Source organism: Oratosquilla oratoria, chromosome 23, assembly GCF_046742065.1.
Source record: "Oratosquilla oratoria isolate Oo_2021 chromosome 23, ASM4674206v1, whole genome shotgun sequence".
NCBI classification, from domain to species: Eukaryota; Metazoa; Arthropoda; class Malacostraca; order Stomatopoda; family Squillidae; genus Oratosquilla; species Oratosquilla oratoria.
The window spans coordinates 55,973,139-55,992,198 of NC_134799.1; the positions used below are offsets into that span (position 1 = coordinate 55,973,139).

At 40.3% G+C, this 19,060-nt stretch overlaps 1 protein-coding gene across 1 annotated transcript in view; it reads right to left on the minus strand.

The window, feature by feature from the left end:
• Nucleotides 1-19,060, minus strand: part of LOC143038124 (uncharacterized) — a 588,663-nt gene that overhangs the window by 227,234 nt on the left and 342,369 nt on the right. Inside the window, exon 7 of the mRNA XM_076207122.1 lies at nt 7,798-7,882. Within this exon, the coding sequence (XP_076063237.1) occupies nt 7,798-7,882 (85 nt within the window). The remainder of the gene's footprint in view (nt 1-7,797; nt 7,883-19,060) is intronic.

Consider the following 19,060-nt stretch of genomic DNA (forward strand, 5'->3'; position numbering starts at 1 on the left):
TTTCATGATCGGTACCGCGAGGAGTGTGATGCCCTTAGGCGTATTATCAAGAGCGGAGTCACCTCAACTAATAGAGATGCCATCATAGACTTGAAAATATTCTGCAAACCTAACCTCATTAGTTCTCTGATAATGAGGAATAGCACGGCGCCCAGGGCCCCGAGTGAGGCTACCACCAATGTTGTTTATAAATTTTCATGTCAGGAGGGCCGCTGCGACGGCTCCAGCACATACATTGGTAGGACCTCCTCTACACTGCGACGTCGTCTACAATCCCATAGAAGCCAGGGGTCAATTTTCCAGCATTTCACTGAAATACACAACATGAGGGCCCCGCTACAGAAACTGCTAGACCAAACGGAAATCTGCCTTCAGGAAGCTGCAGATTGCAGAAGCAGTATCTATTACTTGCCAGCGCCCTACCATCAACAAACAGTAAGCTGCCGATTTTATACTCCTTTCCGCGCGCCCTTTGAAGACTAATCCTCCAGGAGCAAGAACTCCCCTAGGCAGCAGCACACCCCAGGAACAGGTGCAGCATGTCCAGCCAGCTAATCAGCGACTAGGACCAGTAACCAGAGCAGTAGTAACTCAATCTAGAGCTTCCAGACAAAATCCCACGCTCCCTTTCTCAACTTCCGGACAAAATCTCAGGCCCACACTCCCAGCTCCCGGACAAAATCTCAGGCTCGAGTTTCCAGACAAAATCTCAGGCTCATTCTCTCAACTCCCGAACAAAATCTCAGGCTCCCCCTCTCAGCTCACGGACAAAATCTCAGGCTTCCCCTCTCAGCCCAACAGCCAATGAGAGGTCAGTATTCCGTCTGAGCTAGGCAGGCTGAGCTGTCCCATGGCCTTATAAGCCAGCCCACCCAACCAGTGGTCATTATTCCTTGCAAGACCTTTCAACATAGCAGAGCATCATAACAAAGCAGTCATCACCCTGAGAATGCCCCACTGCAGGGCGAAAAACTATAGTCCCGGTGGAGTCTATAGTTGTTCAATACTATTACTATGCAGAAATATACCAGGTGGCATACACTGTGAATATTCTCTTGATGGCATACACTGTGAATATTCTCTTGAGTCATGAATGACTACGTCCAGTCCCTCTCAGTTGCTAATAGGAAAGTATTCTCCAAATTAAAGAATACAGCCTTGAAGATTGTTAAAGCAACTAGTGCAGTTGATTTCAACTAGAATATATATATATATATATATATATATATATATATATATGTATATACATATATATATTTAAGGTAACCACTTTAGAAAATAAACAAACGGAGCAGAGAGCTTTCGTGTATTACATCCAGTGTAATATACGAAAGCGCTCTGCTCCGTTTGTTTATCTTTTAAAGTGGTTACCTTGCATTTATAAAACACACCCTCCCAGTGTTTTTATTGTATTTATATATGTGTATATATATATATATATATATATATATATATATATATATATATATATATATATATATATATATATATATATAAAACATTGTACCCAGAAAGCCCTTGTTTTTTTGGTCCGTGTACATTTGCTATTGTCATGGACAAGTTCATTTGTGCGCTTTTCATCAAGTTTCGTCTTAAAATTATTTTACTTCCGCATAGATATTTTTTTTCGTTTACCAAGAATCTGTGTTTCAGATTTTGATGATGCGACCTCGTTTTTTTTCCGCGTCCTGTTTCTCTTTCCGTCATGATTTTACGAAAATCATTATATACAATCAATAAAAAAAATTATGTTCAGAGTCATATGATGTTCACAATAATGGCTACTATCCTTCCACACGTGTTTTCTTCACTCATCATTTCATATTTGGATGATAGTCTACCCTGGAAATAGTATTACCATCACGTAGCTCGCGTGGGTTAAATTGGAAAAATTACCAATATTTTTTTAATGTTTGAGTCCCCTCTCCGAAAAAAAGTTCAGTTCTAGTTAATAACGACATTAACATGTTTCCAAAAATTGCCTCCATTTATTGGTGGTGGTAGGGAGTGGGAGATGGTCTAGAAAGAGAATTTGAGGACTAGATATGTCCCACAAGATAGACTTTTTCCCATTTCTTTTCTTTCATGACAGTATCTAACAACATGTTATAAAATAATGTTCGAGACTAGTACCTACACATAAATGCTATAATACACAAAAAACATCTTAATGTTAACCCCGGCAATACACACATTTGTATAGAAAACGGGATGACAACCAACTGTCCTTACATAGGGACATTAGTTTGATAATATTACAAAAAATTGGCACATTCTTATGATCATTAGTGTAAAGAAAATATCACAGCGATCATTCGGATAGTCTCAAAATCAAAATTTATTGTTGTTTTTATATATATTTCTGAGTTTTTTTTTATATGATTGGTGTGTGGAATGTCAAAAGGGAGAAAGGTTGATATGCCAAAAGTAGCCGATGAGTGTGTAAAAGATTGTGTTGCAGATTTAGATTGATTTAAACTATACAGAAATGGATATGAAAATGATATGCACAGAGTCGTTCCCTCTTCTGAAACAGTGTTCAGTATATCATTAAGGAATAACATATTCTAGGTTTCAGCCTAACAACGCTGAATCCTATTCTAAGTCAATAAATAAACGAACGGACTTCCAGTGTGTCTATTAGTTATATAAAGTTGGTACTTGCTAGAAGTAGAAATCGGTTAGATGATCATGATAGTGGTCTAATCTATTCTACGAGTTGAAACTAGTTTCTACATGTGCAAAAAATTGGGATTAAGGTTGATGATTAGGTATGTGCGCAGTAGCAGGATGCTTAAATCTAAATTTCTAACGGAAACTTCATGTGTGTGTTTGAGTTCGTGCATGTGTGTGTGTGTGTGTGTGTGTATGTGTGTGTGTTTGTGCGTGCGTGTGTGTGTTTGTGTGCGCGTATGTGTGTGTGTGTTTGTGTTCGTGCATGTGTGTGTGTGTGTATGTGTGTGTATGTAAGTGTGTGTGTGTTTGTGTTCGTGCATGTGTGTGTGTGTGTATGTGTGTGTATGTATGTAAGTGTGTGTGTGTGTGTGTTTGTGTGCGTGTATGTGTGTGTGTCTGTGTAGTTTCCGCATGTGTATTTAATTAAATTTGCACTATACACATGTACAAATGTAACAAGCAGTTACAAAGTTTTCATATCACATGGCTATAGAAATATGCCCTCAGTAAGGAGAGGACCATTATTAAGTCTAGTTAAAAGCTTACTCATAATTCAGTAATATATTGATTCCAATAATATATGGAATGACTAAATGTGCTTGATATGTCCCGTACTCAACATCTTTACTACAGATAGATGTTTAGGTCGGATAGAGTTCGGTTCTATCCGTAGTAAAGAAGTTAAGATGATTAAGCAGTCATGTTCTTGGCTTACAAAGACAAAGACCAGCTCAGGCTTTGTTAAAGGTTAAGGTTTCTCAATTCAGAATATCCAAAGGTCGCTGATTTCCCAGAATGGTGCTTTCGTACAAATTGGAAATCAATCTTTAGTGGAGTGCCACTAAAGGTCTGGGAATTATGTTTGCTTCTAGTACCATAGCGCACTTGTCTGCAATATATCTAGTGCACGAATTTTTTTTTATGTAGGTATCAGTATTATTAATTTCAAATTCAAAGAAAAAATATAATTATTCCAAGAGTACCATGATTTGAATTGCAAATTTATTTCATTCATTTATTTATTTCTATTTATTTTGACTATGGTCTGCTTCAATTCTTTTTTAAGTTATGATCTGTTGGACTTTGCTGCTGCCCTTCAAAGGATAGGGACAGGTGTGTTACGTTCTTCACATGTCACTATCCTATGCAGGGGAAATGGGACGTGCACCATTAAGGAAGATCTTTAACATCAAAAAAGTCTGTTATGTTATGTACGACGAGAGGCGATGTAGTTTGATGTCCTTCACGACATGAACATCGGCACTTGAATCCCGAAAGATACAATTTCCAAAAGTAAATCATTTAATTGTCTTCTATCCACAAATGTGATGAGAAAAATGAACATTCCAGTTGAACTACAAAATCACTGAGAAAAGTGATAGGCGATAAAGATGGATGTGACGTTTTGCCACGTCTCTTGGAGCTTGGTAAAGATTTTTTTTTCCCACACACGTGAAAGAAGTGGTTGATGCGAGCTAGTGCATCACGAAAGAGTTGTAGTGACGTGAAGGGAGAACGTGCAGCCTCTGTTTTTTGTGCTGCACATTTCTGCAGCGCTTGTCTGGAAGTGTCTCTTTAATTTGCTTCGGATTTGCCCAGCCGTTTCTGCACTGCTAATAAGATTCCAGAGGCTCGTTTCTTTCGTGTGTGTGTGTGTGTGTGTGTGTGTATGTGTGTGTGTGTGTAGCAGTGTTCAATTGAAGATACATATGAACACAAATCTCATGTTCGCGCAAGTGTTAATCCAATTAGTTAGCCTTTGGGGATGAGTTTACGTAACGATATTTCATCCGTAAGAAAATCTGACACTCTCAGTCGTGAGTTTAATTATCACACCTAACGCGGGAGATTGTAAGCAGCTGCCGTGAGTTGACAAATGCTTTAATAAGACAGAAATTGGATATTTCTTGTATAAGCTGGCAAGTTCCTGTGCGATAAAAATTGGACCATCTGATCTTTTATGATGGTCTCTCTTTTAATCCTCCTCTTTTAAGAGTGTAACGAGGGAGGTTCGGCCGTAACGAACCAGTTGAATAGTTGGTAATACTGTCAAGAGTTACATCTTGTTGACATTATGTGTCAGGAAAGTGGGCGTGGACAGATTTTATGTTTACGTTTGTCGTCGGCAGCACGTTCTGGTGCTCCCTTCCTGTCCGTTGGACTGACGGTATCAAACTTTTTGCGTTGGTAAAAGACGTTAAAGCTTGAAAATACCATCGGTGAAGACTAAGATTCATCAATTTATTTATCTATTTATTTACTTATTCACTGTTTTATTTATTTGTTCTTTTATTTATTCATTCGTTTATTTGTTTATTTTGTTTAATCTGTATGTTCTTCATTTTTTTTGGTCGCCTTTAAATTCGTCTGTCGATCGTCTTGCTGGGTACGATTTCTATTCCGGAGTGCTCAAAGTCGAGTTTACATGCATATGTGTGTGTATATATATATATATATATATATATATATATATATATATAATATATATATATATGTACGAGTATGCATGTACATATAGATACGATATGTCTGAAACTACTTTGTAAAATAGGTAGTGACCCAGATGTCGCAGGTATTTCTTTTTTTCATTACTTATCTTTTTAGCATTGTTTTTGTCTTGTATAAAATCCAGTTGCTTCATTGATACTTTAGTTACAGGAAGGCTGATTCAGGTTTGTGACCGCTGTTGACTCGCGCTATCACATGATAAATAGATACGAATACTGTTTAATGTTATGACTGGCTGTGGCCATATTCAAACGATAACTAAGTCGTAACTAAAGCCCATATTAAGACCTAATTAGCCTTATTTGTGTTACACTAAAGTGCACTCGCGTTTTTTTTTTCGTTTTTTTTTTTTGCGACTTGTTATTTGGCTGGCAAAATAACTGGTTGTACTGTCGAGGTAGAATTTGTCGAATTATTTCTCAAGTACTGTGCTTCAGCGACGATATGACGTCATCAAGTGCTTTGTTCCTCTCGATCGGCTTCTTCCTTGAAGTGATCAACGATGAGTTTTGTTTTGTGCTAACGCACACACAGATTTTTTCTGAGTAACAAGTAAATTTATGAAGAAATGGCACTTAATATTCGTGGTTAAGTTGGTTAAATCCCTTTGTGAGACTGGATTTTGTTTCCAAGGATGTTGGTATCTAGTTTCTTGGATATCAGGTTGGGAAGGTTGTTGTTCCACCGTTTTGATAGTAAATGGATCTGTCCTTGTCAGCAGGACATTCGCATTTTATTGGAAAATGTAGTGTCTTTTGTCGATGGTGAAACAACCATCAAATTTGTCTACTTATTTGATAAAAAAAAGTATGAAACTTTGATTGGGATTTTTTTTCATTAGATTGAATTATTCATCTTCCGATAACTAATATTTGTTTTACTGTTTCAACCAATCTTGTCGTGTTTAGGTTTTATATACACTGGTGTATACATTTCGGTTCTGACCTGGCAAATATTTTTTCATTAATATTGTTACATGCGTGGTTTCTAAGTTTCATATTTTTCTCGTTTTTTCTTCATATCAATATACGCTTACTTAGTCAATGTAACTTTTGTTTTCTGACTAGTTAAAATGAACTATTCCGTTCTAATACTTGTTTTTGTTATTGCATATCACATTATTGGGACTGATATATTATGTAGATTGGTCGTGTAGACATGCGATGTACTTTGACAGTAAATAAGATTTGTAGCACTAGAAATCCCAGTCTAATTGCTGGGGTCCAAGGTATAATAGTGACTAGTAGTACTTTGGTTACACACTATTGTCAAACGGTTTAAACTTTGGTACGAGCTACTGAATTGTTCCCATATCTTTTTTTTTTTTTTTTGCTTTGTTGTTAAATTTTTGGTTACTGGAATTTGTGTACTACGCAGTGCGTTAGTTATTTGGTGTCTGATGGAATGGATATGATAATGAAGGTCATATATCTGATGGTTCTGACTGAATGGTTGCGTCTTTGCATTCCATTTATTGTATCTAATGCGTCTGTGATGGTGGGTCGTTAGATCAAGTGGTACTATTGGATTTTGGATGTGTGTGTGTGTGTGTGTGTGTGTGTGTGTGTGTGTGTGTGTGTGTGTGTGTGTGTGTGTGTGTGTGTGTGTGTGTGTGTATGTGTGTGTTTACCATGGTCTTGAATCACGTGTTGGACTCGTGATCAACAGCTATTTCCCTCCCGGAAGAGAGCTCAGAGCTTATATATGACCGATCTATGGGTAATGCTGTGATCTTACACGCACACACACACCCAACTCCCCACCCACGAGAGTTGGAGTAACTACTCGCAGTGCAGTGATAGTGAAATTATTTCAGCCCTGGGCAGGGTTCAAACCCGGACCCCCGTAATGGCGGCCGCGAATGGTAACTACCACGCCATCGAGTCGTGAGGGTTTGTGTGTTTGTGTGTGTGTGTGTGTGTGTGTGTGTGTGTGTGTGTGTGTGTGTGTGTGTGTGTGTGTGTGTGTGTGTGTGTGTGTGCTTGTGTGTTTAAGTGTGTGTTTTGTATTCAGGTGAAAAATTACCACATGTACAAAGATGTAGTATACACTGTTTTCGCATATGACGCCCTCTGTCATAGGATCAAATTGTAATATTACATATATCTTTCACGCAGATGTGGAATTTTTGTACACATATGTGCATGCATATATACATACTATATATGTATACACGGTTGGCCTGATTTGGGTTCTGGCTGTTTATGGTGTTATATGTAGTAACCAGTAGGCGTTAAGATGTTAATCATATCTCTGATTGTTAGCAGAACACCGCGGATCATGTGGTTTTGTTTTAACCGGAAGAATCAGCTACTACGGCATTTCTGCGTTTTTGTTAATTGCTGATGGCTCGCCCAAGATGTTGTTAGAGGCGTCTGTCAATGTTATGGCTGGGTTGTTAGATAATGTTATCGTCATTAGTATCAGGCCGTTAAAGTGTCAGTAAAAAATAGGTGTTGGGTCAAGCTTATTATGTATATAAATTTTTTCTTGTTTTTTTTCTTGAGAGGGCAGAGAGCTTGAAAGAGGCGCGGCCAGATTTTCTTTCAGAAATTTCGACCGGTCAGCGGCAGGCAAGACCAAGCTTTTAGCCAATCAGAGGAGGGCGCCAACCTGGGCCGAATTGGTCGTCGAAGTGGCATAGCCATAGACGGTCATCGGTGCTGAAGTTGAAGATCTTTGCCATCTGAAGACTTCCCTGTGGGAGATAAGAAGGATGAGGAACCATTAGAAAGATGTAGAGTTGATAATGTGGGGATGAAGATAAAATAATGTGAGGATGAGATAAGATAATCTGAGGATGAGATAAGAAGGATGAGGAACCATTAGAAAGATATAGAGATGAGGAACCATTAGAAAGATGTAGAGATGATGATGTGAGGAGGGAGATAAGAAGGATGAGGAACCATTAGAAAGATGTAGAGATGATAATGTGAGGACGGTGACAAGAAGGATGAGGAACCATTAGAAAGATGTAGAGATGATAATGTGAGAAGGGTGACAAGAAGGGAGAGGAACTATTAGAAAGATGTAGAGATGATAATGTGAGGAGGGTGAAAAGAAGGATGAGGAACCATTAGAAAGATGTAGAGATGATAATGTGAGAAGGGTGACAAGAAGGGAGAGGAACTATTAGAAAGATGTAGAGATGATAATGTGAGGAGGGTGAAAAGAAGGATGAGGAACCATTAGAAAGATGTAGAGATGATGATGTGAGGACGGTGACAAGAAGGATGAGGAACCATTAGAAAGATGTAGAGATGATAATGTGAGGAGGGTGACAAGAAAGATGAGGAACCATTAGAAAGATGTAGAGATGATGATGTGAGGACGGTGACAAGAAGGATGAGGAACCATTAGAAAGATGTAGAGATGATAATGTGAGGAGGGTGACAAGAAGGGAGAGGAACTATTAGAAAGATGTAGAGATGATAATGTGAGGAGGGTGACAAGAAAGATGAGGAACCATTAGAAAGATGTAGAGATGATGATGTGAGGACGGTGACAAGAAGGATGAGGAACCATTAGAAAGATGTAGAGATGATAATGTGAGGAGGGTGACAAGAAATATGAGGAACCATTAGAAAGATGTAGAGATGATGATGTGAGGAGGGTGACAAGAAGGGAGAGGAACTATTAGAGAGATGTAGAGATGATAATGTGAGGAGGGTGACAAGAAGGACGATGAACCATTAGAAAGATGTAGAGATGATGATGTGAGGACGGTGACAAGAAGGATGAGGAACCATTAGAAAGATGTAGAGATGATAATGTGAGGAGGGTGACAAGAAAGATGAGGAACCATTAGAAAGATGTAGAGATGATGATGTGAGGAGGGTGACAAGAAGGGAGAGGAACTATTAGAAAGATGTAGAGATGATAATGTGAGGAGGGTGACAAGAAGGATGAGGAACCATTAGAAAGATGTAAAGATGATAATGTGAGGAGGGTGACAAGAAGGAATGAGGAACTATTAGAAAGATGAAGAGATGATAATGTGAGGAGGGTGACAATAAATGATGTATTAGTTCTTTCAAAGGGTCTATGATACATTTTCTGCATTTGTACGAGATGTGCCTTGATCGGGAAATGGGAGAAAAGGTAGATCATCATGGAAGGCGATGAGTGCCTTGATGGACTTGAAGAAGCATTGAGACAGGGTTAACGGACCCGGACACACTGACGTTCACTGAGAATGACAAAGCTTCTGTGTCTTACGCCCTTCTAAATACAAATGGAAAAGACAACTGTCGTATACACGTTATAGATAGGAGTAAGAGGAAATAGGGAAGGAGGCTATGAGAAGAAGCGACGCATGTATGTAAAGAGACACTCACACGCCTTCAAACACACAGTGCTCTCACGGTTGAATTTGTAGATCAATATGATAATACGAGGTCAACATGCCCCATGTCACTACTGAATTTGTTTCCTGGTATTACCGTTTTTCTATTTATAAACCGATGTTGCGTCGCAGCCTTTTTGCTGTATATCGGCGCATCCTACCATTTACGTTATTGCATAAGTTGGCACCGTGACGGGTGTTTCTGTGACATTTCACTATCTAAAGGGGATGCTTTTGTTTACATCTGTATTGTGCTCGTTTTTGGTACACATGTACCGTACCCTCCTCCTCCTCCTCCTCCTCCCTTTACTCTGTGTTCTCACAAGCTTCCACAAAATACGCAAACACACACACACACACACACACACACACACACACACACACACACACACACACACACACACACACACACACACACACACACACACACACACACACACACACACACAGTGGTAGAGTTCCCGGCCGCCACTACGGTGGTCCGGGTTTGAATTCCGCCTAGGGCTGAAATAATTTCAGTATCGCCCCGCTGCAAATCGTTACTGCAACTCTCGTGGGCGGGGAGTTTGGGTGCGTGTGCGTGTAAGGTCACAGCATTATCCATAGATCGGTCATATATGAGCTCAGCTCTTCCGGGAGGGAAATGGCAGTCAAACACGAGTCCAACACGTGATCCAAGACAATGGTGAATCGCACACACACACACACACACAAACACACACACACACACACACACACACACACACACACACACACACACACACACACACACACACACACTTAAATTAGTGGTCGAGCGCGATACCACCACAACATCGAGCCGTGTATTCACCATGGTGTTTGGATCACGTGTTGGACTCGTGATCGACAGCTATTTCCCTCTCGGAAGAGAGTTCAGAGCTCGTATGACCGATCTATGGGTAATGTTGTGACCTTACACGCACACACACACCCAACTCCCCGCCCACGAGAGTTGGAGTGACGAATCGAAGCGCAGCGATATTGAAATTATTTCAGCCCTGGGCAGGATTCGAACCCGGACCGTCGTAGTGACAGTCGGGGACTCTACCAACCGCGCCACCGAGTCGTGTGTGTGTGTGTGTGTGTGTGTGTGTGTGTGTGTGTGTGTGTGTGTGTGTGTGTGTCCTTTTGATGAAGATAACATCAATGCTATCTGAAAATGACATCGTTTTTTTTTCTGCTTGAATAAGTCAGTAAGGTTGAATTGGCTCATTACAGCCAAACTGAGGATACTATGGAGGTACCCGGAGGAAATTCACGGAATATTTATCTTATTGTTATTATCATTACTATTATTACTATTATTCCAACATTATATTTGAATGGGCATTCTGGGTTAGTATCGTCATCGAAAAAAATCGAAACTTTTGAAATCCCAAGCAACATTTGACCGCACCTATCCAAACCCAGCATAGAATCTCACCTTACGACTCTTCTTTCTCCACCAAAAGCCAAGCCGCGCTGTGAAAGAGGTCCTTTCATTGAATACAGTATAGAATACACGTCTCCACCTTCCACATATGCTCTGTGTTCCCATGTGTGTGTTATTCTCTACCATGCGTTGCAAAATAAAGGTTAGATTTATTCGTTGGTATTTCATCCCCATACACATGACGGTTGTGACTGACGGAAAATAAAATAAAACAAATCACTCAGAAAAAAAAAAAAAAACAGGGGTGAAGGCAGAAGGTGCAATGTTGCCAAATCTGTGCGTCCTGAAAATAGTGTATATACACAAACTCTAATTGAAACTAAACACCGAGTCGATACGTGAACGTGGCACCGTTGCATCATACTTCAGAGCTCTGGCACCAAGAGGTTTCGTTCTGTTTATCAAATTTTCGTTCAGTTGTGTGTTGTTTCTGGTGGGTCTTCCGGTTACAGTTGCTTCTGAATGAAATGAAATGTAGGAAGGCTCTTTTGTTTACAACTTTTCCATCACTGCGTTGGTTTCTGCTTAAAAAAAATGTAGAGGGGATGCACAGGCGGCAAGGAGGCTTGCGAAGGTGATTGGTTGTGATGGCGTGAGCGGGAGAGGTGAGCGAGGGAAAGGGGTGGTGATTGATGGGGAGGTGGATGGGTGGATGGGTGGGTGGGTAGGTGGGGAGGGGAGTAGAAGGGATGGAGGTAACAAGGAGCGAGCGAGGGAAACAAAGAAACCCGATAAATCAAGGCGATTTAAGTGGGAGAGAAATTTGAAAATGAAATAAAGAGACAACGGGCTTAGATGAGATAGGCAGGGGTGAGTGAGGGGAGGTAGAGGAGGACGGGGAGAAGGAAAGGACTGAGAAGGCAGATGATGTGCATGACGGGACGAGAACAAGAATGGAAAAACGTAAGAGGAGATACAAAGTATAGAAGATGGAGGTCGTATGGTATACAAGAGAGCAACACAAATAGAGGGAGGGAAAGGACGGTGGTTATTTGACGCATGGGAACAAAAGAGGGGAGTAAAGAAGGTAGGAATGAGAGATTTGAGTGAGATTTAGGAACGGGTCGGGAGAACGTGATGATAGCATCCATGTTAAAAAAATGTTCCTGGCTTGTAATCACTTTTTTATTTTACTTAGGTCCCTCCCCCCAAAAAAAAAACTTCTATTCAACAGTTATAAATTTGAGTTTATCAAAATTCTGAGCTAGCCACTAGCATTCAACCTAATAGAACTTTAGAATTGCAGTACAAACAATTTATGTCAAATTTTCGAGTGCAATTGGTGCATTTTGGTACTAAAAACATTTTTTTATCAAAATTTGATGACTAGCCTGAATCATACTCATTTCATACATGTATGTTCATTTAACTTGTTTATAGTTTATACTTTCAGATCTATAAGATCCATATTTTCTGAGTGGACATATTTTTATATTTTGAGACGGCTTCAAGGGGTTGCCGGCACCCCCCCCCCGACCTCTTCTGTTATATATGCGGCGAGTATATAAAGAAGAGAGGCAAAAAAATATCCTTGGAAACGTCGGTGAAGGTTTGTGAAGCCTACCAGAAATATTTCGGGATGCCTGCTAGGGACCAGGATAAGCCTTGGGCCCCTCATTACTGTTGTGAACACTGTAAGAAGACACTGGAAGGATGGTTGCGAGGTAAGAAAAGGTCCCTAAAATTCTCCAGCCCACGGGTATGGCTAGAGCCAACAGACCACAACAGTGTATGGTAAGTGGAATGGGTGGGAGTGGTCTCTATGCCTTTTTCTTTTTGGCTACCCCACGTGTAAAGGGAAAAAAGCCTTTGGTGTATGTATATGTATTATTATTATTGTTATTATTATTATTATTATTATTATTATTATTATTATTACTATTATTATTATTATTATTATTATTATTATTATTATTATTATTATTATTATTATTATTATTATCATTATTATTATTATTATTATTATCATTATTATTATTATTATTTTTATTTATTGTTATTATTATTCATTATCATTATTTTTTTCATGGTGGATGTTAGCAAGCGGCGGAAAAGAAATAATGCTGCTCCTCTGCATTACCCAGATCTCCTCTCATTAATTGCTCCAATTCCTCACTGCTCCAAATATCCAGCGCCAGTGTCAACTGCTCCAGGTGAAGTTAAACACAAACATTTTGATGAAGAGGAGGAGATGGATGCTGAGGACTTGGCTTACTTGCCTGAGGTACCAGAGAAAGTTCCTCACTTCCCAAATCAAAAAGAAGGAAATGATTTGGTCAGGGATATAGGTCTGACCAAGTTTAATGAAGAGCTATTCATCTCTAGGATGAAGTAGTGGAACTTGGTCAAGGAGGAGGTGCAGGTGACAAGTCAGAGAAGTCGGTACGAACCTTTCCTCCTCCACAATGGAAACAAGTTCCCGACGTTGTCCCTAGTCTATTCAGCCTACCTGAAGGAAGAATACTAAGGTGTGAAGGTCCTCCTGGAAGCTCTACAATACAACAAGTACAATTGGGAAGTCATTGGAGACTTTAAGATGGTAGCTTTCCTGTTTGGCCTCCAGGGAGGCTTTATCAAATTCCAATGCCTCCTCTGCCTTTGGGACAGCAGAGCCACCTCTGACCACTACAACAGGAAGAACTGGGAGCAACGAACAGAAATTGTAGCTGGGACCCGGAACGTCATGTGGAAGCCACTGGTTGATCCCAGGATCGTGGTCATGCCGCCACTGGACATTAAGTTGGGGTCGATGAAGCAGTTCGTGAAGGCTCTCAACCAGGATTCAGCCTCTTATAAGTACCTTCTTGAGGTCTTCCCCAATTTATCTGAAGCCAAAATCAAAGGTGGGATTTTTGTTGGACCTCAGATAAAGAAGGTGCCTGAGTCTATCGAGTTCTCTAATAAGCTCTGTAGGATTGAGAGAACAGCATGGAACTGTTTCATAGCAGTTGTCAAGGGCTTCCTGGGCAACCACAGAGCTGAAGACTACCAGCAGCTGGTGCAGGATCTGGCGAAGGCTTTTGAAGCCATGAGATGCAGGATGTCCCTTCAACTTCATATGCTGGACGCTCACCTGGACAAATTCAAGGACAATATGGGCGACTACTCAGAAGAAGAAGGCGAGCGATTCCACCAAGATGTGAAAGAGATAGAGCGGAGGTACCAGAGACACTACAATGAGAAAATTATGAGAAAATTATGAGAAAATCCAGTAATTTCTGGCGTGTTTAAGTTGCTTTATAACTGTCATTTGTTTTTATTTTTTATATAAGCCTGTCATAGAATAAATATATACTCTACTAATTTTATTATATGAAATGATATTTTTTTCTTGAAAATATGAACATTTCGAAATATCAAAGTCCTGATCACAAACCCAAACTTTTGATTAAATGGTATATATTTTTTTAGTAATGGGATATAACAAACTAGGAAATGACACTTAGAATTGGGGAACAAAAATGTGTTATTTGGTGTAATCGGAACGGAAGAAAAGGAGGATTTTGAAGTATGGTGCATTGATAAGTAGACCAGACTTCTCTTTTTTATTCAGTCTGTTAATCTCAAATTATTTCTTTTTCACTAGTTGTTATTCTTCAACTTATACATGGATGGGGTGGTGCGAGAGGTGAATGCTAGGGTAGTGAGTCAGGGATTGGAGATGGTTAAAGAAAATGGAGAAAAGTGGGAGGTGAGCCAGCTGTTGTTTGCAGACGACACTGCGCTTGTGGCAGGGTCAGAGGAGGGATTGAGGAAGCTGGTGGCAGAGTTTGGGAGAGTATGTGATAGAAGAAAGCTAAAGATAAATGTGGGTAAAAGTAAGGTGATGAGATGTACAAGGGGTGAAAGTGGCAGTAGACTGGAAGTGAACATTAAGGGAGAGCGACTGGAGGAAGTGGATAGTTTTAGATACTTGGGTGCAAGTGTAGCAGGAAAAGGTGGAGTGAAGGTGGAGGTAGAATGTAGATTGAGAGAAGCGAGTAAATGCCTTGGTGGTTTAAAGAGTGTAATGAGAAATAGACATTTGGGAATGGATGCGAAGAGGAGACTGTATGAAGGAGTGATTGTGCCAACAGCATTGTATGGGGCAGAAACGTGGAACATAAGAGAAGAAGAGAGAAGGAGTTTGAATGTGTTTGAGATGAGGTGTCTGAGAAGTATGGTGGGGGTTACTAGGCTAGATAGAGTGAGAAATGAGGAGGTGAGGAGGAGAACAGGGGTGAAAAAGGATTTGGGAGATAGGGTTGATGAAAGAATATTAGGATGGTTTGGACACATGGAAAGAATGAGTGAAGAAAGACTAGTAAAAGAGGTATGGAAGGCAGATGTGGAGGGAGTGAACATGAGGGGACGTCCTAGGATGAGGTGGATGGATGGGGTGAAGGGGGCTTTGGGGAAGAGGGGAATGTCTGTTGAGGAAGGAAGGGAGAGGACGGAAGACAGAGGTGAGTGGAGAATGGTTGTATATGGATGATGTTGTGACTGCATGAGGAGGAATGGGCGGGGGGGGGGGGGGTGGGGTAGTATGTGTGAGTAAATTTTGACGCAGCCCGAAGGGATTTCTCCCCGTCCTCTCCTTATATGCAAAGGGGGACGGAGAGGGGGGGTCGCCGATTAAATGAAGCGGCCTTGCTGTGGATGTACTGTGTCTTGCGACACTGCTTCTGACCCAGGGCGGTGGGCAGGGTGCAGGGATGACCCGTCATCCAGGAGGTGCTCAGATGAGGTGCTCAGATGAGAGGAAGGGTGGGAGGGGTGTGGAGTGTATTTAGGGATGAAATGGGTGGGAGTGTTTTTATGCCTTTCCCTTTTTGGCTACCTCCCTTGGAAGGGGGAAAAAGCCTTGGTATATGTATGTATGTATGTTATTCTTCATCGACTCAAAGAACCATTTTTTCCCCTGACCTGAAATATCTTCGGAACTTGGCTACGCCACTTCAGGAGATGTCAAAGAAAACGGGTCTTCGGAACTTGGCTACGCCACTTCAGGAGATGTCAAAGAAAACGGGACTTGAGATGAATAATACATATATGTACCAAAGGGCCTTTTTCCCCTTACAAGGTGGGTGGCCAAGTTAAAGTATACATTCACCCCACATCCATTCCACATCCATCTAAAACCTATTCATCTTTCCTCGCATGATAGCACCTTGTGGATGAAAGGGCACCTTTGCCCCGTTATACAGGTTGCGATTTTTTTTTTTTTTTTTTTTTAGTTATATAAAGACAAAAACTATTGCTGGTCACGAGGCTCAAGTCTTACCAACCATAACTTCTAATAACCACTTGAAGCGGTCCAGAATTCTAGATTTCTCGACACAATTATGAATGGAAGAAACGAGATGAAAAAGGAAATTTATGCTACGAGTAAACTAACTGATGATGATATGGTTTAACGTCACACACTTCCTTCTATCGGAAGGCTAGGACGGTGCCCCTCACAGAAGACTTTGTAGCGTGGAATTTAATGAACCATGCCCTTGGTTCAACTTCGCCGGTGGCAGGATTCGAACCGCCCTCACCTCGACCTTCGCCACAAGTAACGACGCCCTAATCTGTTCAGCCAGCGAGTTGTCAAAACTAAACTAACTACTAAACTAACTGATGCTAAAATAACACCTGTTGATATGTGTTATCACTCCTTAAGAACATTTCGAAAAAGAGTAACCTATCCAGGAAGACAAAATATAAAATCTATAACATAATCATTAAACAAATAGTGCTCTATATCACAGAAACATAGGCACAAACTTAGGAGATGTGAAAAAGACTTATCTTTGGAAACATCATTTTAGGTGGAATAATTGGTCCTAGTTGTAATAAAGAAGACAAAAGGCGGAGGAAGTGGCAAAAAAAAAAAAAAAAAAAAGAAAAAAAAAAAAAAAAACAAAAAAAAAAAAAAAAGAAAAAACAAAAAAAAAAAAAAACAGATGAATAAAATAAAACAGGAGACAAAGTAATGAGAAAATAACAGTTCATGCAAAGAAATAGGCTCCACTGGTTAGGCGACGTTGTGTGTTTAGGCCTAACCAAAAACCCCGTGAACAGGCCGAGCGGAAGAAAGCGCAGAGGTAGAACGAGAATGAGATGGCAAGGATTATGTCATGCAAGGGTCACTCAGAATAGAACTATTGTAAACGGATCAATGGATGGAAGTAGCGATGGAGACATTGCAAGGAAGAGGTTTTGTGTGTGTGTTGGGGGTGCCGATCTGCAAGAGGCATACATACATATACCAAAGGCTTTTTCCACCTTACACGGGGGGTAGCCAAAAAGAAAAAGGCATAGAAACCACCCCCACCCATTCCATTTCCTATGTATTCCACTCCCCTCCACCCTCCCTCTTATCTTGGCACCTCCTGGATGACGGGTCATCACTGCATCCTGTCCACTGCCCTGGGTCAGAAGCAGTGTCGAAAGACACAGCGCATCCACAACAAGGCTGCTGGATTTGCAAGAGGCGCCAAAGACTAATAATGCTGTACTGTAAAGTTCGTATAGTTAGATTGACATGGTGAAGCGATACGAGCTATTTTATTGTTCATATATCTAGATAGTCATTGTAAATGCTTCCAGCTTATTAGTGTGTGTGTGTGTGTGTGTGTGTGTGTGTGTGTGTGTGTGTGTGTGTGTGTGTGTGTGTGTGTGTGTGTGTGTGTGTGTGTGTGTGATCACTGTATTCTTCCATTTCTTTTCATTATTTGAGCTCAACGTTTCGTCTTAATAAAGACATTTCCAAGAGTAAACTGAAATAACAACTACAAGAAAGGTGTCATAAGAGCTTATGTAAAGAAAGCCATATAGGTGTGTTCCTCGTGGCACACATTACACAGTGAGCTTCAACACCTTAGACAAATGCCCACAAACAATGGGTACTCTAATGCTGACTTTGATTCCATTACCAATAAGATGCTAGAATCATATCACACAAACAAAGCACCACAAAATCATAACTACATCAACATATATTACCGAAACGCCTTTACTAATAATTATAAAAAAGATGAAAAAGTAATTAAAGATATCACCCAAAGGAATTGCCTCCCTACAAGCGAGAACAACAAAATCAGAGTTCTCATTTACTACAAAAATCCCAAAACTTCCTCTCGGATCATGACGAACAACTCTTCTTGGTAATCAGACATCACATCTAGAACCAATGTAGTATACCAATATACTTGTTCTTCGGAGGATTGCAAGCCTCATAACCATAATTATATCGGTTTTACTAAATGCAAAGTCAGCCGTCGCTAATCATTACTCCTACAGGAGGGAGCAATCAAAGAACATCACAAAAATTTTCACAACGCTGTACTCAGCAGGGAGGAATTGATTAATTCCACCAAAATTATTGGAATGAGTGATGACCCTAGGAGGCTACAATTCCTCGGAGCCTTTCATATTAGAGACAGAGCTCCAGTCATTAACATCCAATCTAACATGACATCTAGTATACTTTTGTTTTCCTCTAAGTATAGAAGCAAAAATTTTCCGCTCCTCCCTCCCTCCATCCCCTCTCTTCTTTGTTTCCCTCTCCCCCCCTTCCACCTCCACCACCTTCCTCCTCTTCCCTTCCCCTTCCCCCTCTTCCTCCAGCTTTCCCTCTCCCTTACGGTAACCACACCCGCCTACCCCCACCCCTTTACTCCTTGACTTCTGAGGTCGCATTGTCCGACCGTCTGACACATGCGTATACATACCGTACATTCCTAACTTGTCATTTTTTCTCACTTTTTAAATATAAGTATTCGCTTCCTTATCACTCCCTTCTTTTGAATTTTTATGTTCTTGTATACTTCATTTTTGTACCATTGTCATCGTATCTGTATGCATTTATATTGTAACCCCATGTTTTACTAATATTGTTCTTGTATATTTTATTTTTACACAATTGTGACCATTACTGTAACTTTGTAATTTTTGTTATTTCAGTTTACTCTTGAAAATGTCTTCATTAAGACGAAATTTTGAGCTCAAATAATGAAAAGAAATAGAAGAATACAGTGATCTAGTTTCAGTTGACCCGGTTAATGACAAAACTCTAGTAAGAAAAATCGAGAATACGAGAAAAAAACTGA